This window comes from Columba livia, chromosome 3 (assembly GCF_036013475.1).
Source record: "Columba livia isolate bColLiv1 breed racing homer chromosome 3, bColLiv1.pat.W.v2, whole genome shotgun sequence".
In the NCBI taxonomy this organism is placed as follows: Eukaryota; Metazoa; Chordata; class Aves; order Columbiformes; family Columbidae; genus Columba; species Columba livia.
This window is the reverse complement of record NC_088604.1, coordinates 110,465,801-110,483,569: the sequence shown is the minus strand read 5'-3', so window position 1 is coordinate 110,483,569 and position 17,769 is coordinate 110,465,801. Positions and strand designations below refer to the sequence as shown.

Here is a 17,769-nt window from a genome sequence, read left to right as displayed (position 1 = left end):
ATCTAGCAGGCAAGGTGAAAAGCCAGCTTGGTTGAGCAGGGATCTTCTTGAAATACAGTGAGAAAAGAAATTACATGGTCAGTGGAAGCAAGGTCAGGCATCGTGGGAGGACTACAAGATGCTGCTCGCCACTATAGCGAGAAAATTAGCACTGCCAAAGCTCGATTAGAAATGAAAACAGCCAGTACTGTGAAGGACAATTTTTAAAAGGCTTTTTAAAATATGTTAACGGAAAAGGCAAACTAGAAATAACATTGGCCCATTACTTGATGAGCATGGTCACCCTATTGACAGGGACACAGACAAAGCCAAGATGTTTAATGCTTTCTTCACCTCAATCTTCACCACCGAAGATGGACTTGGGGACCCCCGTAACCCTGGGTTAGAGAACCATGGCTGCGAGAACAATAAACTCTCAATCAATCCAGAACTTGTATGGGATTTGCTACTCCAGCTAGATCCCTACAAGTCAATTGGGCCTGATGGAATTCATCCAAGGGTGCTTAAAGAGGTGGCTGACATCATAGCGAGACCTCTCCTTGTGATTTTTCAACGCTCCTGGGAATCTGGAGAGGTCCCAGTTGACTGGAAGCTGGCAAACGTTGTTCCAGTCTACAAGAGGGGCAACAGGAATTACCCTGGCAGCTACAGGCCTGTCAGCATCACTCCTGTGCCTGGCAAAATCCTGAAGAAGATTGTTCTGGGAGTTATTGAAAAACATCTGAATGACAACGCAGTCATTGGTCCCAGCCAGCACAAGGAGAAAGTCCTGCTTAACAAACGGAATGTCTTTCTACGACAAGGCTACCCACCTAGCTGACCAAGAGAAGCCCGTCGATGTGATCTTTTTGGATTTCAGTAAAGCTTTTGATACCGTCTCTCACAGTATCCTCCTGGACAAGATGTCCAGCACACAGCTGGGTAAACACACAATGCAGTGGGTGAGCAACTGGCTGACAGGCTAGGCTCAAAGGGTTCTAGTAGATGGGGTTGTGTTGGGCTGGTGACCAGTCACTAGTGGAGTTCCGCAGGGATCCATCTTTGGGCCAGTACTCGTCAGTGTCTTCATAAATGACTCGGACACAGACTTAAGGGAATACTTAGTAAGTTTGCCAATGACACAAAACAGGGAGGAACTGTTGAAACTCTCGAGGGCAGAGACGCCCTGCAGAGGGTTCTGAACAAACTGGAGAACTGGGCAATCACCAACTGCATGAAGTTTAACAACGGCAAGTGCTGGATTTTGCACCTGGGACATGACAACCCTGTCTGTACATGCAGACTGGGGGATGAGATGCTGGAAAGCAGCTCTGCTGAGAGGGATCTGAGGGTTCTGGTTGACGGCAAGTTTAACATGAGCCAACAGTGTGCCCTAGCAGCCAAAAGGGCCAACCATGTCCTGGGTGCATCAAGCACAGCATTGCCAGCCAGGCGAGGGAGGTGATTGTCCCGCTCTGCTCTGCACTGGTACGGCCTCACCTGTAGCCCTGTGTGCAGTTCTGGGCGCCACAGGATAAAAAATATATTAAGCTACTGGAGAGTGTCCAGAAGAGGGCTATGAAATGGGTGAAGGGTTTGAAGGGGAAGCTAAAGTCACTTGGTTTGTTCAGCCTGGAGGAGAGGAGACTAAGGGGAGAACTCATAGTGGCTACAGCTTCCTCACAAGTAGAGGAGGAAGGGCAGATGCTGATCTCTCTTGTGACCAATGACAGAACCCAAGGGAATGGCAGGAAGATGTGCCAGGGGAGGTTTAGATTGGACATTAGGAAAAGGTTCTTCAGCCAGAAGGTGGTGGAGCACTGGAACAGGGACCCCAAGGAGGTGTCATGGCCCCAAGCCTGACAGTGTTCAGGAAGAGAATGGACAACACCCTCAGACACATGGTGTGAACTGTGGGGTTGTCCTGTGCAGGGACAGGAGTTGGACTCGATGATCCTTGTGGGTCCTTCCAACTCAGGACATTCTATGATTCCTCTCAAATTCTCATGCTCCGCATGTTTTTAGCTTTGCTGCTGAGATGTAGTTGGAGAGGATTAGGATCACATAAACTGCCAGTAGTGCAGGCATGCTTATCTGGTGTGCATTCTTAATGATTTGTTGTTATAGTTAACTGGACTGATTCTCCCTGTAGATAGGTGGTTTTGGCTCAGAAATCATTGGTGTGTCTGACTGCTCTGTGATGTTTGTGGGCACAGTCTCTGGCAGTATGAAGTTATGTGTTTGGGGGTTTGTTTTGTTTTGCTTGGCTCATGTGCTGTTACTTGTAAGTCACTGTGCAGGCAATAATACATTCAGTTAGCTGCACAACCAGGTAGCCATAAGAATGCTGTCAAGGTGCATCTGTTGTCATATTTAATATATTTATGTATGTTTGTTCAGTGCAGCTTCATGTTAGTAGAGAATCTGGACCTCTCTGTCTTGATTGCAGCTGCTGTTGTTGTTGTTATTTTCCCAGTGATAAATACATCACTGCTTAATGGTCACAAACCTTTCAAAGGTGAAAAACAGTCCCAGTATCTTGCAACATCACCTTTAGATGTTTTGTTTTTTACAGAAATGAGATGCTATGAATAGCGAATCCAGAATTTCTAAGGCTGATGCCCTTGCATGCCTGTGAGAATATATCACAGAGGAGACTTTAAGCCACAGCTGCTAGGAGCTGAGCCTGCTCTCTAAGCAGGGTTTGCTACAGCAGAGGCAGGCAGTGAAGGAAGATAGATGTGTTCAAGAAACAACAACCTTTCAGGCTCCTGGTGTCAGACCTACCCCCATAGTGTATGACTTGTTTTTAATTCCTGTTTCAAGTTCAGCAGGACATATGGTGTATTCCAGGGCTGAGGGGCTGTTAGTCCAGTGCACTGTATTTTTTAAAATCAACGTTTCCCATACTGTCATATGCACTTCTACCCTAACAACAAAATGCTAGTGCATGGTATAACTTATTTATAGAAAGATTTACGGTATTTTTTGTTTGTTTTAATGTGAGGGATTTCATTTTTATAATTGGTATTGTGTATTGGAAGCAGATGATGTTGGTAAAACGATGAGGGATGCTGGCTGTGTGCAGTTAATGCTGCCATTCACCAAGCCCCAGTTCTGTTGCTCAGTTGCACTTGGAAACTCCACTGTTTTTCTTTCATTCTTCTAAGCACTCTTAATCCTACTTGTTATATTGTCCTCTTATTCTCCCCCCAATCTGTTTCATTTTAGCTTGATGCCAGTAAAGTTCATGTTGGGAACAGCCAAGTTATGCTTAAATTCTATTTACAGCTTTTGTTCGTTTGTTCCTCCCATGCAAGTATTGGACAAGGAGACTGATTTGATGAGATTGATTTGATTTCTAGCCTGCAGTTTACTGGGATTACTTCTTTTGGTTTTACAGATGTCCAGCTTTGTTTAATCTAAAAGGCTGTAGTTTGCATCAGCTTTCTAAACCACCATTGGGCTCTGCTTTTAAAGGTGGATCCTATGTTCATGGTGGGGAATTTGATCAAGCAAAGATGGTCATACGCTACATTGGATGTATCCTGAAATAAAGTGAGATATTGCAATTCCTTCACAGTGAGATTAAGACATTTATGATTATCTAGGATCTTTAGTAAGATGATGAGAGACAGACCTCCGTAGCTTTGTTCTGCTGTTTAATAACCACCCGGTGTCTGATGAGTTTTCAACTTGATGTTTGTTTGAGTTTGTATTTTGAGCACTGCTAACACAGTATATTGAGACTGAAGTAAGCTAACATTGGAAAGATCTCATATGTACATTAGGAATTTCCACAGGGAGTGCTCCATATTTATTATAAGAGTGCTATGATCCTGTAAAATTAGAAAATAATTTTTTCAGTAAAGCTGTTTAAAGTGTTGCTTCCATGAAAGAGAATATTGTAAGATAGGCAATTGAGACTTTTTGATTGATTCATTATTTTTTGGTCTCTGGCCTCCTTGAAGTGTTAAAGGAAACAAAATATATACACTATTCCTCTGAAAGAAACTGATAAAAACACAAGTCTGGCTATACTGAGTCATATCACAGGTCCATCTGGGCCAGTATCCCATCTTAAGTTGGCCAAGAGTGGGTATCTAGGGTAGAGAATAAGCAGGGAAAGCATATAAAACGACTCCACAGACTACTCCAGCCACCTTAAGTGATTTGTGAATTGAAAGCTTCCTAGGCTAAAGGTGGAATATTTTTATGTAACTGTTTAATTGATTTTTTGTTATTATTCTTTTTAGTGAATTTGTCAAGTCACTGTTTGAATCTATGTAAGCTTTTAGCATCTGCAGCGAAGATTTCTTCAGTTTAACAACTTCTATGAAGTTACTTCTGCTTGGTCTAGTTTGTCTCCTGATGAACACACATGTGAACAAAGCAGATGTATTTGATGTAAGACTCTGCCACACTGACTGCAACATCAGACCTTACAATGAAATTATTGCAGACTTTCCTTCTAAGTTTGTTAATGTTGCCTATCCCAGTCATGCTTCTCTCCCAGATCTTTGTTTTCTTATTGGCTAAATAATGGTTCCTATAGTGCATCAGATTTTTGTAAGCAGCCTCAAAAATAAGGAGACCATTTACGCACAAGTGCTATTGACTGGAACTATCTTGATGCCATGTAGAAGGAACAGCTAGCAGAGCAGTGTGTCAGAATATATAGTGGGGCTTATTAGCCTGCTTAAGTTTGGCTTTTTATATTTCTTTTTTTTTAAAGCCAAGACTAAATTTTTCAAACTATAAAGATTTTCCAGTATGGGCTGGAAGAGTTTGTGAGAGCTGCTTTCACACTTCATGTAGTGTTGCACACAAGAGACACAATTCATGTGTCTCTTCACTATTGGTTACAAGTTACAGCGGTAACATCTCATTGGCTAATTTTGCTATCATCAATGTTACTCTTTTACTCCCTTCTCGCTCATGGGTACATCCCTAACATCTCCTCATACTCCATTACTCCCATGTTTCTCACGGGTAGGCCTCAACATCTTCAAGGCTAATTTCTGTTCCCATGCCCTCCATCAGGGAATCCATGGTCCCACTGTAGTCCCCCACAATGCTGAGGTTGGCCAAGAGATGGGATTTTGTCCTGTTGTCACTGTTCCTTTCTCACAGCTGCTTTTGCTTCTGCTTCACTTGCTATTTCTAGGAAGCCTGGTTTATTATGTTGGTGCAAAAGTAATTGCAGTTTCGGACCGTGAATTTTAAATCATTGTAACTAGGCTCAAACACATCTTTTATTAATCAAAATAGGAACCATTGTAATCAACACATTTTTACCAAATAGAAATAAGTTTGTTTATTCCTGTAGCATCAAAATCCATGCTTTGGGATTTGACAAACTCTTGGAAAGCATTGTCTGCATCCTGCTGGTTCTGGACGCGTTTTCCCTGCAAAACGTCAAGATGCTTGAAGAAGTGTTAGTCAGTTTGTGAGAGGTCAGGTGAATATAGCAGATGAGGCAAAACTTCGTAGCCCAATTCATTCAACTTTTGAAGCATTGGTTGTGCTACGTGTGGTTGGGCGTTGCCATGTAGAAGAATTAGGCCTTTTCTGTTGACCAGTGCTGGCTGCAGGCATTGCGGTTTTCAGTGCATTGTATCGATTTGCTGAGCATGCTTCTCAGATGTAAGGGCTTTGCTGGGATTCAGAAAACTGTAGTGGATCAGACTGTCAGCAGAGCACCAAACATTGACCATGACCTTTTATTGGTGCAAGTTTGGCTTTTGGAAGTGCTTTGGAGGTTCGTCTTGGTTCAAGCACTGAGCTGGTCGTCACCAGTTGTCGTATACAATCCACTTTTTGTCGCATGTCACAATGCAAACAAGAAATGGTTAATTGCTGTTGTGCAGAATAAAAGAGGACAACACTTCAAAATGATGATTTTTTTCTATTTTTGGTCAGCTCATGAGGCACCCACTTATTGAGCTTTTTCACCTTTCCAATTTGCTTCAAATGCCGAATGACCATAGAATGGTCAACGTTGAGTTCTTCAGCAACGTCTCATCTAGCTGTAAGAGGATCAGCTTTGATGATTGCTCTCAATTGGTCATTGTCAACTTCCAGTGGCTGGCCACTATGCTCCTCATCTTCAAGGCTCTCATCTCCTTTGTGAAACTTCTTGAACCACCACTGCACTGTATGTTTGTTAGCAGTTCCTGGGCCAAATGCATTGTTGATGTTGTGAGTTGTCTCCACTGCTTTACAAACCATTTTGAACTTGAATAAGAAAATGGCTTGAATTTGATTTTTGTCTAACATGATTTCCGTAGTCGAAAATAAATATAACAGCAAGTAATAAATAACATTTAAAAAACATAAAGCGAAAAAAGCACATTGAAATGGTGTCTAACATGACCACATTTATTTAAGAATGTATTTCAACATTGAATGACAAATTTCAACAATGCAAAAACTGCAATTACTTTTGCACCAACATAATACAGTATCATAGGATCGCTTAACTCTCTTGCCTGTCTTCATGGGAGAGGGGTGCAATAGTTTATTGACATCCTCTCCATTTCCTACAGGAAAAGAAAATCTGAAAGTACTTGTCTCCTCAGTCACTATCTTCAAAATTATGTATCTTTAAAATCTATGGTCTAAAACTGAAAGTTGGTCTAAAGCTAAAAGTGATGCAAGTATGTCAGAGTTTATATAGTTGGTCATCCTTTGAATCAGGAACAGTTTTACTGGAGATAGAGAGTGATATGTGATATAATCCTTCCATCTCTCCTCCAGTTCTGCTTAACACTACTTAACATTCAACGTGCAGAAATTATGCTCTCTGCTATGTGTTGGGTAACAGACGGTAGTGTCTTACTGCTTCCCCAATGACCATCCTTTGCCACCTCCCTTCTCTAGCTACATTAGCACATTCAGCAATATCAGACAGCTGGCTGCAAGCTTTGGTGTGAGTCAAACAATAGTTACACTCTATTTTTTTGATTTAGAAGGAATTACAATAATGTGTGAGATAAAAGCATCATTTAAATAATCTCCTGATACTCCATTACTCCCATCTTTCTCACGGGTAGGCCTTAATATCTTCAATGCTAATTTCTGTTCCCATGCCCTCCATCAGGGAATCCACGGGCCTTCATTGTCCCCTGCAGGCCCCTTTGCAGCAGAGAAATCATGCATGGCAACATTAGTAACACAACCACAGCTATCATCAAGACAATCAGTCCCATTTTCAGTACTGATAACAACCATCCTGAAAGCCCCCAACCACTAAGCAATTTATTTAACGAATCCCATCAAAATCTTCACACCCATGTTCTTTTGCTAGTAACAAAAAGTTTATTGCGGCTCTGTTCTGCAGTGTAGCATGTCTTACAGAATCTACATCTAACAAAAGTCCACTTGAAGCCTTAGAAGTTCTGTTAGTTTGCGTAACTAGCCAGCATACTAAATTTTCTAAAGTATTTAAAGCTTTAGCTGTGCCAACACCAGGTACAAGAGATCCTAAAACCTCTAATCCCAATCCCCAAAGATCTACATTATCATCACATTTTGACTTATATGCATTCAAAAAGCGTTTTTCCTGTGTTGCTCTTCTGTGATCTATTATCATAGATACATCGGGCGTTAAGAGAGTTAATCGTCCCAAAATACAAGGTCCTCCAACAGCATTAGAAGGAATTCTTGGCCAGGCTCTATCTCCACAGATCAAGAATACACCATGCAGGAGGTTTTGGGGTCGCTGTCCCAAATTAGCAACGACACCCCTTGGATTCTTCTGCGAGGCATTACACCATCGAGTTTCATTTCTGTAGTCACCAAGGGTAGCATTAACATTTTGCAGTTTTGTCCATTTATGTTCTTGTGTATTGTTCTGACACTTTTCACAAACCAGCTGGATACAAGCATCCATGGGCATAGATGCCAGTAATTCCAGTTCCTGTGGTTCAATATCTGCTTCCGGGAGGCAATTAATCCAAAGTGCCATGTTGGTATTATTACAGTTCATTGCAATGCCTCTGCACCGACCACTCTTTTGAAACAATTATGTGATGCTGCTGTAGTCATCAAGGGGGATGCCAGCCAAGCATGTGTGGAATGGGTTTTCCGGAGATGCCATAGCTAGGCATATAGAGTCCTGGTCAGTCATGTTGGCTAAAGTAATCTACATGTTAATCTTTGTGCAGGCATCCAAAATGCAGCAGCTGCAGCAGTCATTGTCGGGAAGATAAGGCAGGTTTCACATTTCGTGCCAGCAACCATTGCGGCCTTTGACCTGTGAAGACACAAGCGTAGCCTCTCCCCCAGGTTATCAATTGATGTGGCCCTTTCCATTGACCATTAAGAAGTGATTTGACCATAACTAATGTAGGTTCTTTCTGATTTAGCATGTTTTTGCGTCATACTTGCAAAGTGTTTCATCACAGGGCAAATTTGGGCTGCACCACGTAGATATAAGTGATTCATCACATACAATGATTTTGACAATTGTTCTTGTGGTGTTTTCCCTACTTCTGCCCCCTTTTTGTTTAAAAAAAAAAATACAGTTCAGAATCAGATACGTGCGTTGGACCTTGACTACGTACTCAGAATCACAAATCAAATTTAGAGGTTCCTCCTTAAAAAGCTCTAAGTAACGTAAAGCTGCGCCAAGTTCTGCTAGTTGGGTTCAACCTTCAATAATTTTTTACAGAATGATGCCAGTTGTTATCTTCACGCCAGACCACTACAGCTTTATGAGACTTCCCAGAACCACCAACAATAACTGTGCAAGTATGTAGGATCAGACCAGATACAAGTATGGTCTGCGACCTGATGTTAAAGACTTGCAGGTTCTGCAGCAATTTACATTAATGCATGCCAAAAGCTGTGCTGTTAAGAAAATCGGCTAGTGCAATTTACAAGGACATAGAGAGCAAATAAAAAAAATCAAAATTAAATTTCAAAATTGTACACATATGACAAAAGGATCATGGCCTATTAAGACTTAAATTAATTCCCTGCACTTCTTGATCAGAGTAACAATCAGTATATCAGTCTGTTAGCAATCTTATCATACTGTCCCACAATAGCCACAGGTTGTTTCTGTGTTATAGCTATAAACAGACAAATCTGCAAGTCTGATAGAATGCAATCAGCCTGTAAGGTTGTAATAAATTTATTCATCAAAGTCTCTAAGTCCATTTTGGTTGTCATATTTGTTGGATATTGTTTTCCCTTACTGGATCGAAGTCCTGTTTCAGTTCTATCAGTGTAGTGTTTGCTTTATCGAAACACTGGCTGTTAATATGAGTGGAAATACAGCATTTGAAATTTCCTTGGAGATTTCTCACTTGCAGCAAGCAGATCTGCACCATCCAAGCAGCTTCTTGTAGGACATGCAACTGAACAGAATTATCAGAAAACGTTATTTGAGCTTATAATTTATTTAAGAAATCTTGACCCAGGTAAGGGTATAGGGCTCTCTGTCAAATACAAGAATTCATATGGTAAAACTTTGTTCCAAATTTGGCATTCCATTGGTCTTGAAAGACAGCCTTTCTTTCATTCTCTCCCATTACCTCAAAAACTAGCACAGTGAATTTGCTAAGAAGTCTCTTACAACTAGTTACCACAGAATAAGTCTGTTGACCCACTGTAGTCCCCCACAACAGGCTGTAATTAAACTAACTTTTGGTTTGGCTGCATCACTCTGGCTATACCGCAGTATATCTGTAAACTTGGTTCTGTAATTCTGTATTGCCAAATGGCTGGTATTCTTGGTAGTGCGCAGGAGGATTTTGTTCTGTTTCAAAGCCAGTGAACATTTATGTGACTCCTTTAAATATCTTTAAATATCTTTGTACACATGTATTATAACATTGATAAAGGAAAATAGAATAGTACACCAGGAAAAGCTGTTCTACCTTGCCTAGATTTGAGTGCTCATAGCCTTTTGTGCTCTGTCTCTCCTCTAAAATTATTCTTGGGATTACTTTCCACCACTAGTCACTAGACTGAAATCTTATTGTGCGCATGCATCGCTACGTACATCATGTACCATACTTTGTAGGTGTTTTGCTTCAAAGTGAAAAATAGTGCATGGCTCACTGTTTCTAGAAAACTCCTAAGCTTCTCTCTCTATGTCTTTGTTGCTGCTACTACCCGATGTCCTGGATCTCTAGCTGCCTTTGTATCCCCTACGATCCAGAGCCTGCATCGTGCTACACTTGTCCTCCTCAGGTGATGCCAAGAGATCTTCAATAGTAGGGAGGGGATACTTGCCTCCGTACATGTGTGTCAAAGTGGGGTTTTTAATATTTTTGGAATTTTGAAGGTTTGGAACAGTCTATCGTTAGATGACTTTTCTTTAAATAACAGAAGAAAAGCCAGCCTTAGAAGAGATTTTGTGGGAATTCATTATCCTGTGCAGCCTGTGGTGATGTGCAGTGAGGCTGTGTGCACAGCGTGTGCAGAGCTCTCTGGTAGCTGGAGGATGGTCCATTCCGATGTTCTGGTGAGCATAAAGGAGCCTGGAATGGTGTTAGACTTGCACAACAAGCTGCCAAACACAGCATGTACTTTCTCCTTGGAGAGCTTTCCAGTTTCTTACTACAGTACCTGGTGACTGAAAAGGCTGCTAATCCATACAGATGCAGGACTCTTTCTATGAGAATTTGAAGTATTTTGCAGCACCCTTCTTCTGAATTTCTTTAATATTCAGTTTGTTCTTATTTCTTTTATCTCATTTTGATAGCACTTTAGCAGATGTTGGATTGTATGAACATTTCTCAGCATCCCTCTTACTGCATTAGTCTGCTGCTCATTTTTTTTCCATATAGTAATCTTCTACATCTGGAATGAAACATTTTGTGAAGATCTCTTTGAGATTTTTTGTTCATGTTTTGTTTGACCATCCTCTATGTCTTGCACTTTTGACATACTTCTGTCTGCTGCTTCCTTGTACAAACTACATACAGGTCACTTCCTATTCTTTTATTGCTAGGGAATGAGCTCTTTACTTGAGCTCATAACTGGTGACTTTTTTTGGGCCTGAAGAAGTGTGATGGTTGAATGAACAGCTCTAATATTTTTTTTTTCAAATTTGGTATTTATGTTGTTAATCTTATTTAAATCTGCAGTCAGAGTGCTACAGTAACACTCATTTTTAGGAAGGAAAATATTTCCCATTTTGGGGGGAGAATGATAGAGCTGCCAAGAAAGCTTAATAAAAGATCTGGCCTACTTATAAAGCCAGAAAACCATCTTAACAGGAAGAGACAAAATGCATTAGGATGATCTTTCATTAGTACTGTTTCAATTAGTTTTCTTCCAGGGAAGTGGAATTACTGTGCATCTGAAAGTCATTTTTGTAGAAGAACTATAACCAAAAAACTTCAAACCAAAATTAATTTCAGCATAGGCTATCTGGAACTCTCTATAAAACCAGGAAAAAAGAGCATGATGTAGAGTGCAAACACCATAGGAACAAGATTTCTCTCTGTATTTTAATTTGCTCATGTTTAGCACTGCGTGTATGCTATGAGGATGACTAATTTGTACATGGCTGGAGCCGTTTCTAACCATCCCCATCTTCTTTGCTTAGCTGTTCATCACAGTGATAGTATCTGTAATCCTGGCTCTGTAAAGGCCCTTCTTCCCTTTTCAGATGCTTTTAGGCTTATTGAATGCAGTACCTGGCAAAACTTTCTGATTTGTATTGGATGTCATCCAAAGAAAGCCATAAAAACTGCCTATGTAGCAGTGTCTTTGTTAAAGAAAGACATTTTTGCACAATAACAATAACAGCTCTTGCAGCATTTGGCATTAGAATCATTTTGACTGGTTGGCTCTCAGGCCCAGGAGCACTGGACTCTTGCATGGTGTAGCTGGTGACTGTTACCCTTTTAGTCTGTGCTGCTAACGTGAAGCATGGTTGTGTTTGCCAAGTTTTATGCATGGAGTGAGCTCAGGTGTTTGCAAGGTGAGTTTGTCTTCTTTCCTCAGAGACTGGTTCTGATTTTGTCATAAGCAAAAGCTGTGGAAATGTAGCATGTACTTCTGCTGTGACCTGTGCTAATTTTGTCATTCCTTCCCCCCACCCCTTTTTTTCCCTAGATAAATGGCTCATTTAAATTGGGAGCTACTAAAATACCCTCTGGCTGGCAAATGCAGTGCCTAGCAGCAGTCATCAAGGACGAAACAAACATGAGTGGAGGAGGGGAACAGGTCGACATTCTTCCGGCCAATTATGTGGTCAAAGATCGCTGGAAAGTGGTGAGTAGCTCTGGCTTTGTGCTTCCTTTGATGGCCCAAACAGATCTCCTGCTGTAGTAGGATAAAAACTTGTCTGTTTAATCCCGGGCTCCAGCAGCCAACAGTGGAGTGGTATGGTTTGACGTTAGTAAGATACTGCAAGAAGATGGTTAATATTGCTCTAGTGTTTTTTAGACTGCTTGGTATTTTTAGAAGACTAAACATGCCCAGGATTTTTAGGTAGGATTGAACTGTTGCAGCAGGCTGAGTCGTCTTTGAGTAAGAAACTCGTATTTCAAGTTACTGTGGCAAAGAATACTACAGCTGTGCCAATGAATTGCATTACAATGAAATAATGTAAAAGCAAATGTTTAAGGTTGGAATGTCAGCTACTTCAAAAGTCAGAAATTCCATAATTAGCTTGTTGGTACAACTTCTGTGTAAATTTATTAAGATACTTTTAAAAATTATATCATTACATGTTCAGAGTTTAAATTCTTTGTGATGCAGCTGTCTCTGTTGTGCATGCTGGATGGGCTACACGGAGTTAGTAGCCATTGCATCTTTTATGTATTCGTTGTGTGGCTGCAGATCTCACTATCCATTTAAATTCATGGCATGAGTTTGCCATTTAAACTCAGCTCCTTATGTTTCGTATTTCTGTAGTATCTGTGTCAGATATACATATATCTATATTTGTGTATATATATATCAATAATATGTTTGTTCGCATATATATATTTGTTCATGCTTTTACCAGGTGATACAAGAGAGAACTATTAGCTGAAGACTGCTTAATATTTATGACTAAAGCACAACTCTGCTAGACATTATGGGCATCTAGGCATGGTCATCACTTCTATAGACTGGACCTGGCTTGCCTTAGGCACACAACAGATGAGCATGCAATTAGTGATGGCCTGTGAGCAGACAATTCAGCATCTTGACCATAATCATGCAAGAATGCTGTGGTAGAGACAGGGGGAGAATCTCATCCTCCAGACATGTGTTTCATTGACACCAGATTTGTTCAAAGGATACAAGTTCTCTTACATGTAAGGCTTTTCTCTTTAGCCATAAAGTGAGGTCTCTGGCATGGTGAGGAAAGTAGCATTATATTATCACATCAGTTAAAGAAACTTGAATATAACACATGAAAACATCATGTACCTTTCTACTTCTTGAAATTCTATACGTGTTTTCTAAGACACTTTGTTTTCTGGCTTTAAATGCTTTGCTTTTAAAAAGCTGAAAAAAAAAAAATCCCATGTCTAACACTGTGTCCATTTTTAAACTTTCTTTACCAGTAGTGTGTGAATCATTAAACTCACAGCAGAAGCCTTGCTAGTTTGAACTATAAGTTATTTCTAGTAGTAGCACTAAATCGTTTCTCTGTGCTAACTAGCTATGGTACAGCTGCCTCATGAGTTTTGCTGTGGGCTGTGAAGAGCTGAGAAATAGACTCAGGACTCCAGGCTGTGGATAGGTTTTTTTCAACAGTCCACTTCAGATGACATATTAGACTTGCCTTGAGCCTATATCTCTTTGTTGCTCCTGTCAGTTCCACGTTGGTCTTGTTCTTGTTACTCTCTCATTGCCTGCCTCTGGTCATCCTTGCACTTTGCTCCTGCTTTCTCCACAGCCTTCACTTTTCTGTCTGGCCTATCCCTGAACAGCCTATTTATAATTGAGCAATTCAAACTGCTCTTCGTTGTGCAGACTTCCTGATAGCAGATGGAGAATCTCAGTTTTCTCTGTGATTAGATAGCAAAAAGGAGACAAATCCTGTCCTACTCCCAAAGTTTTCTGGCACAGCTGAAGGAAAGTCTTGCTGTACTCTTTCAGAGGTGTGCTAGAGCACTTATACTTGTTTTGGCAGCATTATACATTTGCAGGTTAACTGACATACAGGACTTTAAACATGCTTTGTGCCTGTGGACTTCTCAGAAAATACTGCTTGCAGTTTTTATCTGACCATCCCTACACAAAAGGAAATTTCCTTAGAGCCTACAATTTCATCAGGCTGGCACATGCTCTTTGCAAAGCTGAATTGAGATGGCTTCCTGATGCTAACCTGTTACTTCAGGTGCATGGTTGCAAATACTCATTCTTTTCCATTCTCCTTTACCTAGCTTCAGTTTGTACCATTCCTACTGTTTATCAAACTTTGAGTTTCTCCTTCATAGACAGGAGTGCTAAAACTTCTGTGAATGATGGGAGTATTTTTAACACAGTCTAAACAAAGTAACTTTGTTCTTGGAAACAGCAGAATTCTTGAAATTCCCCAAAACTCCAAATAAAGTTTAAAATATGCTCAGTTATGCTCATAGAGGAACATTTCAAACAAATTTTAAATTTGGTAGAGGCACTAAATGTGGGATTCAGTGATTTCATTGTTGCTTAAATCTGACTGGGGACTGCTAGAAGCTCTACCCACTAAATCTGCCTTAGAAAATATAGAAATGTGCAGCTATATTGTCAACAACAACTACCTCTAACTAGAGAAATAGCCTTTTATAATGTTAACTCACAGTAGTCTACAATATGAGGTGAGGTCATTACCCCACTTGAAGGCTCTGAGAAATTACATTACGTGCTAAAGGGCATAAATAGCAATGAGAAATTCTAATTCCTAGCTCTGAGTAGAGCTGGGAATTTGGCCTTGTGCTAGCTGAGTTGTGTGTTGTGAGCCTTCACTAAGTGGTCATTTTTCCCCCTCCAAAAGTACACTTTCCTTAGGCAGGCCTTCTCTGCTGTCCCCTTGTTTTGCTTGATGTTGGTGTGGGACCAGTCAGAATTGCGAGCTGTGTGTGGCTCAAAATAATCTAGAAAAAACATAAAAATACTTCTGTTGGCTCAAGGAAATGGATAGCATAGAATCACATGAGAGATGAAAAAGAGATTGTACCTTAAAGTGAGCAGACAGCTCTAAGATCAACAGTAGCATTTTTTTCTTTATCATAGACCTTTCTGAATCTAACCCATAGCATGCAAGCTGGACAGTCCAAAGCTTTTTCTGTGAGTGATGGACCTTGCTCAAGCAGGTGTGTGGCATATTTATGTGCTGCTGGGGTTCAGCTGCCAGAAGGTTTTTAGTGTAATTTGTCCTCCTATCATGACTGTCTGTGGCTGAGCATCTTCTTGAACCTTGTAGTTCTTTGTGCTGGCATACTTCCAGTATTCAGCCAATTTCTAATTTTAGATCAGTGTAATGTATTCCTTGAAGTCCTTTCCTCCTCTCCTCCTATATGCTGACTGACAAAGTTTTGACAAATGAAGATGTTAGTTCTCTGTTTGTAGTTTGTAGCCTGTTTGTAGTTCATTTCCCTGTCACTTCAAGTCAGTAAAGTTTGGTTACCTGACAACAATGGTATTTTTGTTATTTTTTGGAGAAAGGTGTAGACAGGGAGTGCTTATGCTTTTTACCAAAACTTTCGGACTTGAAGTATTCTTTTGAATCATCACTCTTTACTTGCAGATATTTTTGATGCTTTGACTGGATGAAATCTGGACCAGTACTGGAACCATGTGATTTTTGCTGAGATCCCAGAGGGTGACTTGATCCATACGTGCTCTAAGTGATGTGAACTGCTTTGTCCAGGGGAGTCAAACATAACTTGTACTTGCTTTGAACTAGGTATAGATGTTAAGGCTTAATAGATATATCTCTTTATTTAAGCTAAATCCTTTCTATGGGGATTAAGAAATCAGACTTATTAGCAAGACAGAGTTGGCAGCTCCTGCACTGAGCCTTGAATACAAGTGGTGACTCTTGTATATGCAATCCATGCTTTGGTTTCTTCCAGGTTTCTGAGGTTCTTGAACTTAAGTTTTGGTTACACATGCCATTCTCCTGTTTATTTTGGAAACCTTGCTGGAAGCCCCATAAACTTTTGTGGACTTTCACTTTGTCTTCATCACAAAGGCCATTTATGGTTAAAGAGGGAACTTTAAACAAGAACAGTGCTTTGTGACTCCTGGGGCCTGTTTTAGTCTCATGCTGTGCAGAATTGCTTTAAGTGGGCTTTGGTGGGTCTTTAGATGCTTTAGAATGTGGCTGGTTGACTTCTCCTTGATTGGTTTCTCAGTTCATGCCTGTTTTATAAAAGTTAGTTTTCCCTTCAGATGAGTGTAACTCCAGTCCTCCTAAGCAAGCTGAGTGGACTCTCAGAGTTTGGTGAACGTAGGTCTACTTTTCCTCACCTATTGTTAAGTCAGATGAGGCCTGCTAGCTATTTCTGGATCAAGTAGCCCATTGAGTTGGGCTGCAGGAGTTGCTGACTTACCTAAAGCAGATAAAGGTGGTCACCGTAATCACCATTTGACTTTGTCAACATTTGAAGCCTGTGGGTGACAGCATTGACCCTGGCTGAGTTCACCATAGGCTGATGGCTCTTGGTTTGGTCCTTCACTCTGGGTTCAGAGCACATTTTCGTGTTCCTGACCTTGCCACTGATATTGAGACAGAACCACTAGTGCATTGGTCCTGGAGCATTTTCCTGGGCAGATCTGGTCTTTATGTAATATCCTTGGAAGGCAGACTTTGTTTGGAGCAGCAGTGTCATATAAACTTGCTGAATAAAAGATTAAATGGCTATTTTTGTTGGGGGTGGGTGGCGTTGCCTTGGTTTTTTTGAACTGTCCCTCCGTGAGTACTGATTTCTGCTTAGTGGGAAGGCTGTGTGTTGTGTTGTTTCGTTTTGTTTTAACTGGCTCTGGAGGATTGTGATACAGGAATCTTTTCAGGATAAATACAAAATATTTCAGGATATCTAAAGGAGTCTTTAAAAGGTGCCATTTCTATCCCGTGTAACTACTGATATATCCAGGGAGGGCTTTTGGGAGTAGATTTCCCCATCAGGACATGGCTGATTTGTGTCGCTAGTCCTGAGGGACAGTCCAATTTGCAGATTTCCTGAAACCTCTGAGCTGGAGACTGCCACACTGAGGGGTGAAGTAGAGTGTTTTTTCAGTAACAGTTTGCTCCAAGGGCCTAATGTGGCATGAAGCCTCTTAGAATATGAAAGAAGCACTACAATAAGCTGTATGGTCATGTGACTGTTGGTGGGGTGCTGAAAGGACTGAAATAATGTCTGAGATGCAGCTTGACAAATTTTGTTTGTCTGTGTGCAAGTCCAAATAGATACCTGCATTTGATCAAATGACTTGTTTGCCTGACTCTACAAGTCATAATGGAAATCTGGACACCCAGTTCACACATAGTCTCATGCATTTAGGTAGAATGAAGCCTGCTCGTGTTGTCAGCCTGTATCCCAGTCTTCACAGCAAATGGACTGGTGGAACATAGGAAACAGGGTGAGAATATTCACAGAGCAGTGAAGCTTAGCATGGGATGGTGACTCATGATTACCACTTAGGTGATTCTCATTAGATATTCCCTTCTCTTTCTTGATTTTGTGTTTAACAGTTTCATTATTTGTTTAATTTCTTAGTGGTATATGCCCATCTCTCCTTTGTGTTCAGCAGAGGCTGTGCTGAGTTCACTTCAGACAGTGAACTCCAACAGAGCACCCAAGCAATGAGGAAATGCCTGTGTGGAAAGCCCCTGACCTT

The 17,769-nt window shown here is 40.8% G+C and overlaps 1 protein-coding gene across 8 annotated transcripts in view; it reads left to right on the top strand.

Moving 5' to 3' along the window:
- TTBK1 (tau tubulin kinase 1) overlaps nucleotides 1-17,769 on the top strand; it is a 134,783-nt gene that overhangs the window by 17,722 nt on the left and 99,292 nt on the right. For all 8 annotated transcript variants that reach the window (XM_065059044.1, XM_065059039.1, XM_065059040.1 and 5 more), the window contains one exon: nucleotides 12,058-12,216. In XM_065059044.1, coding sequence (XP_064915116.1) covers nucleotides 12,109-12,216 — 108 coding nt within the window. In that variant the 5' untranslated portion in view covers nucleotides 12,058-12,108. The remainder of the gene's footprint in view (nucleotides 1-12,057; nucleotides 12,217-17,769) is intronic.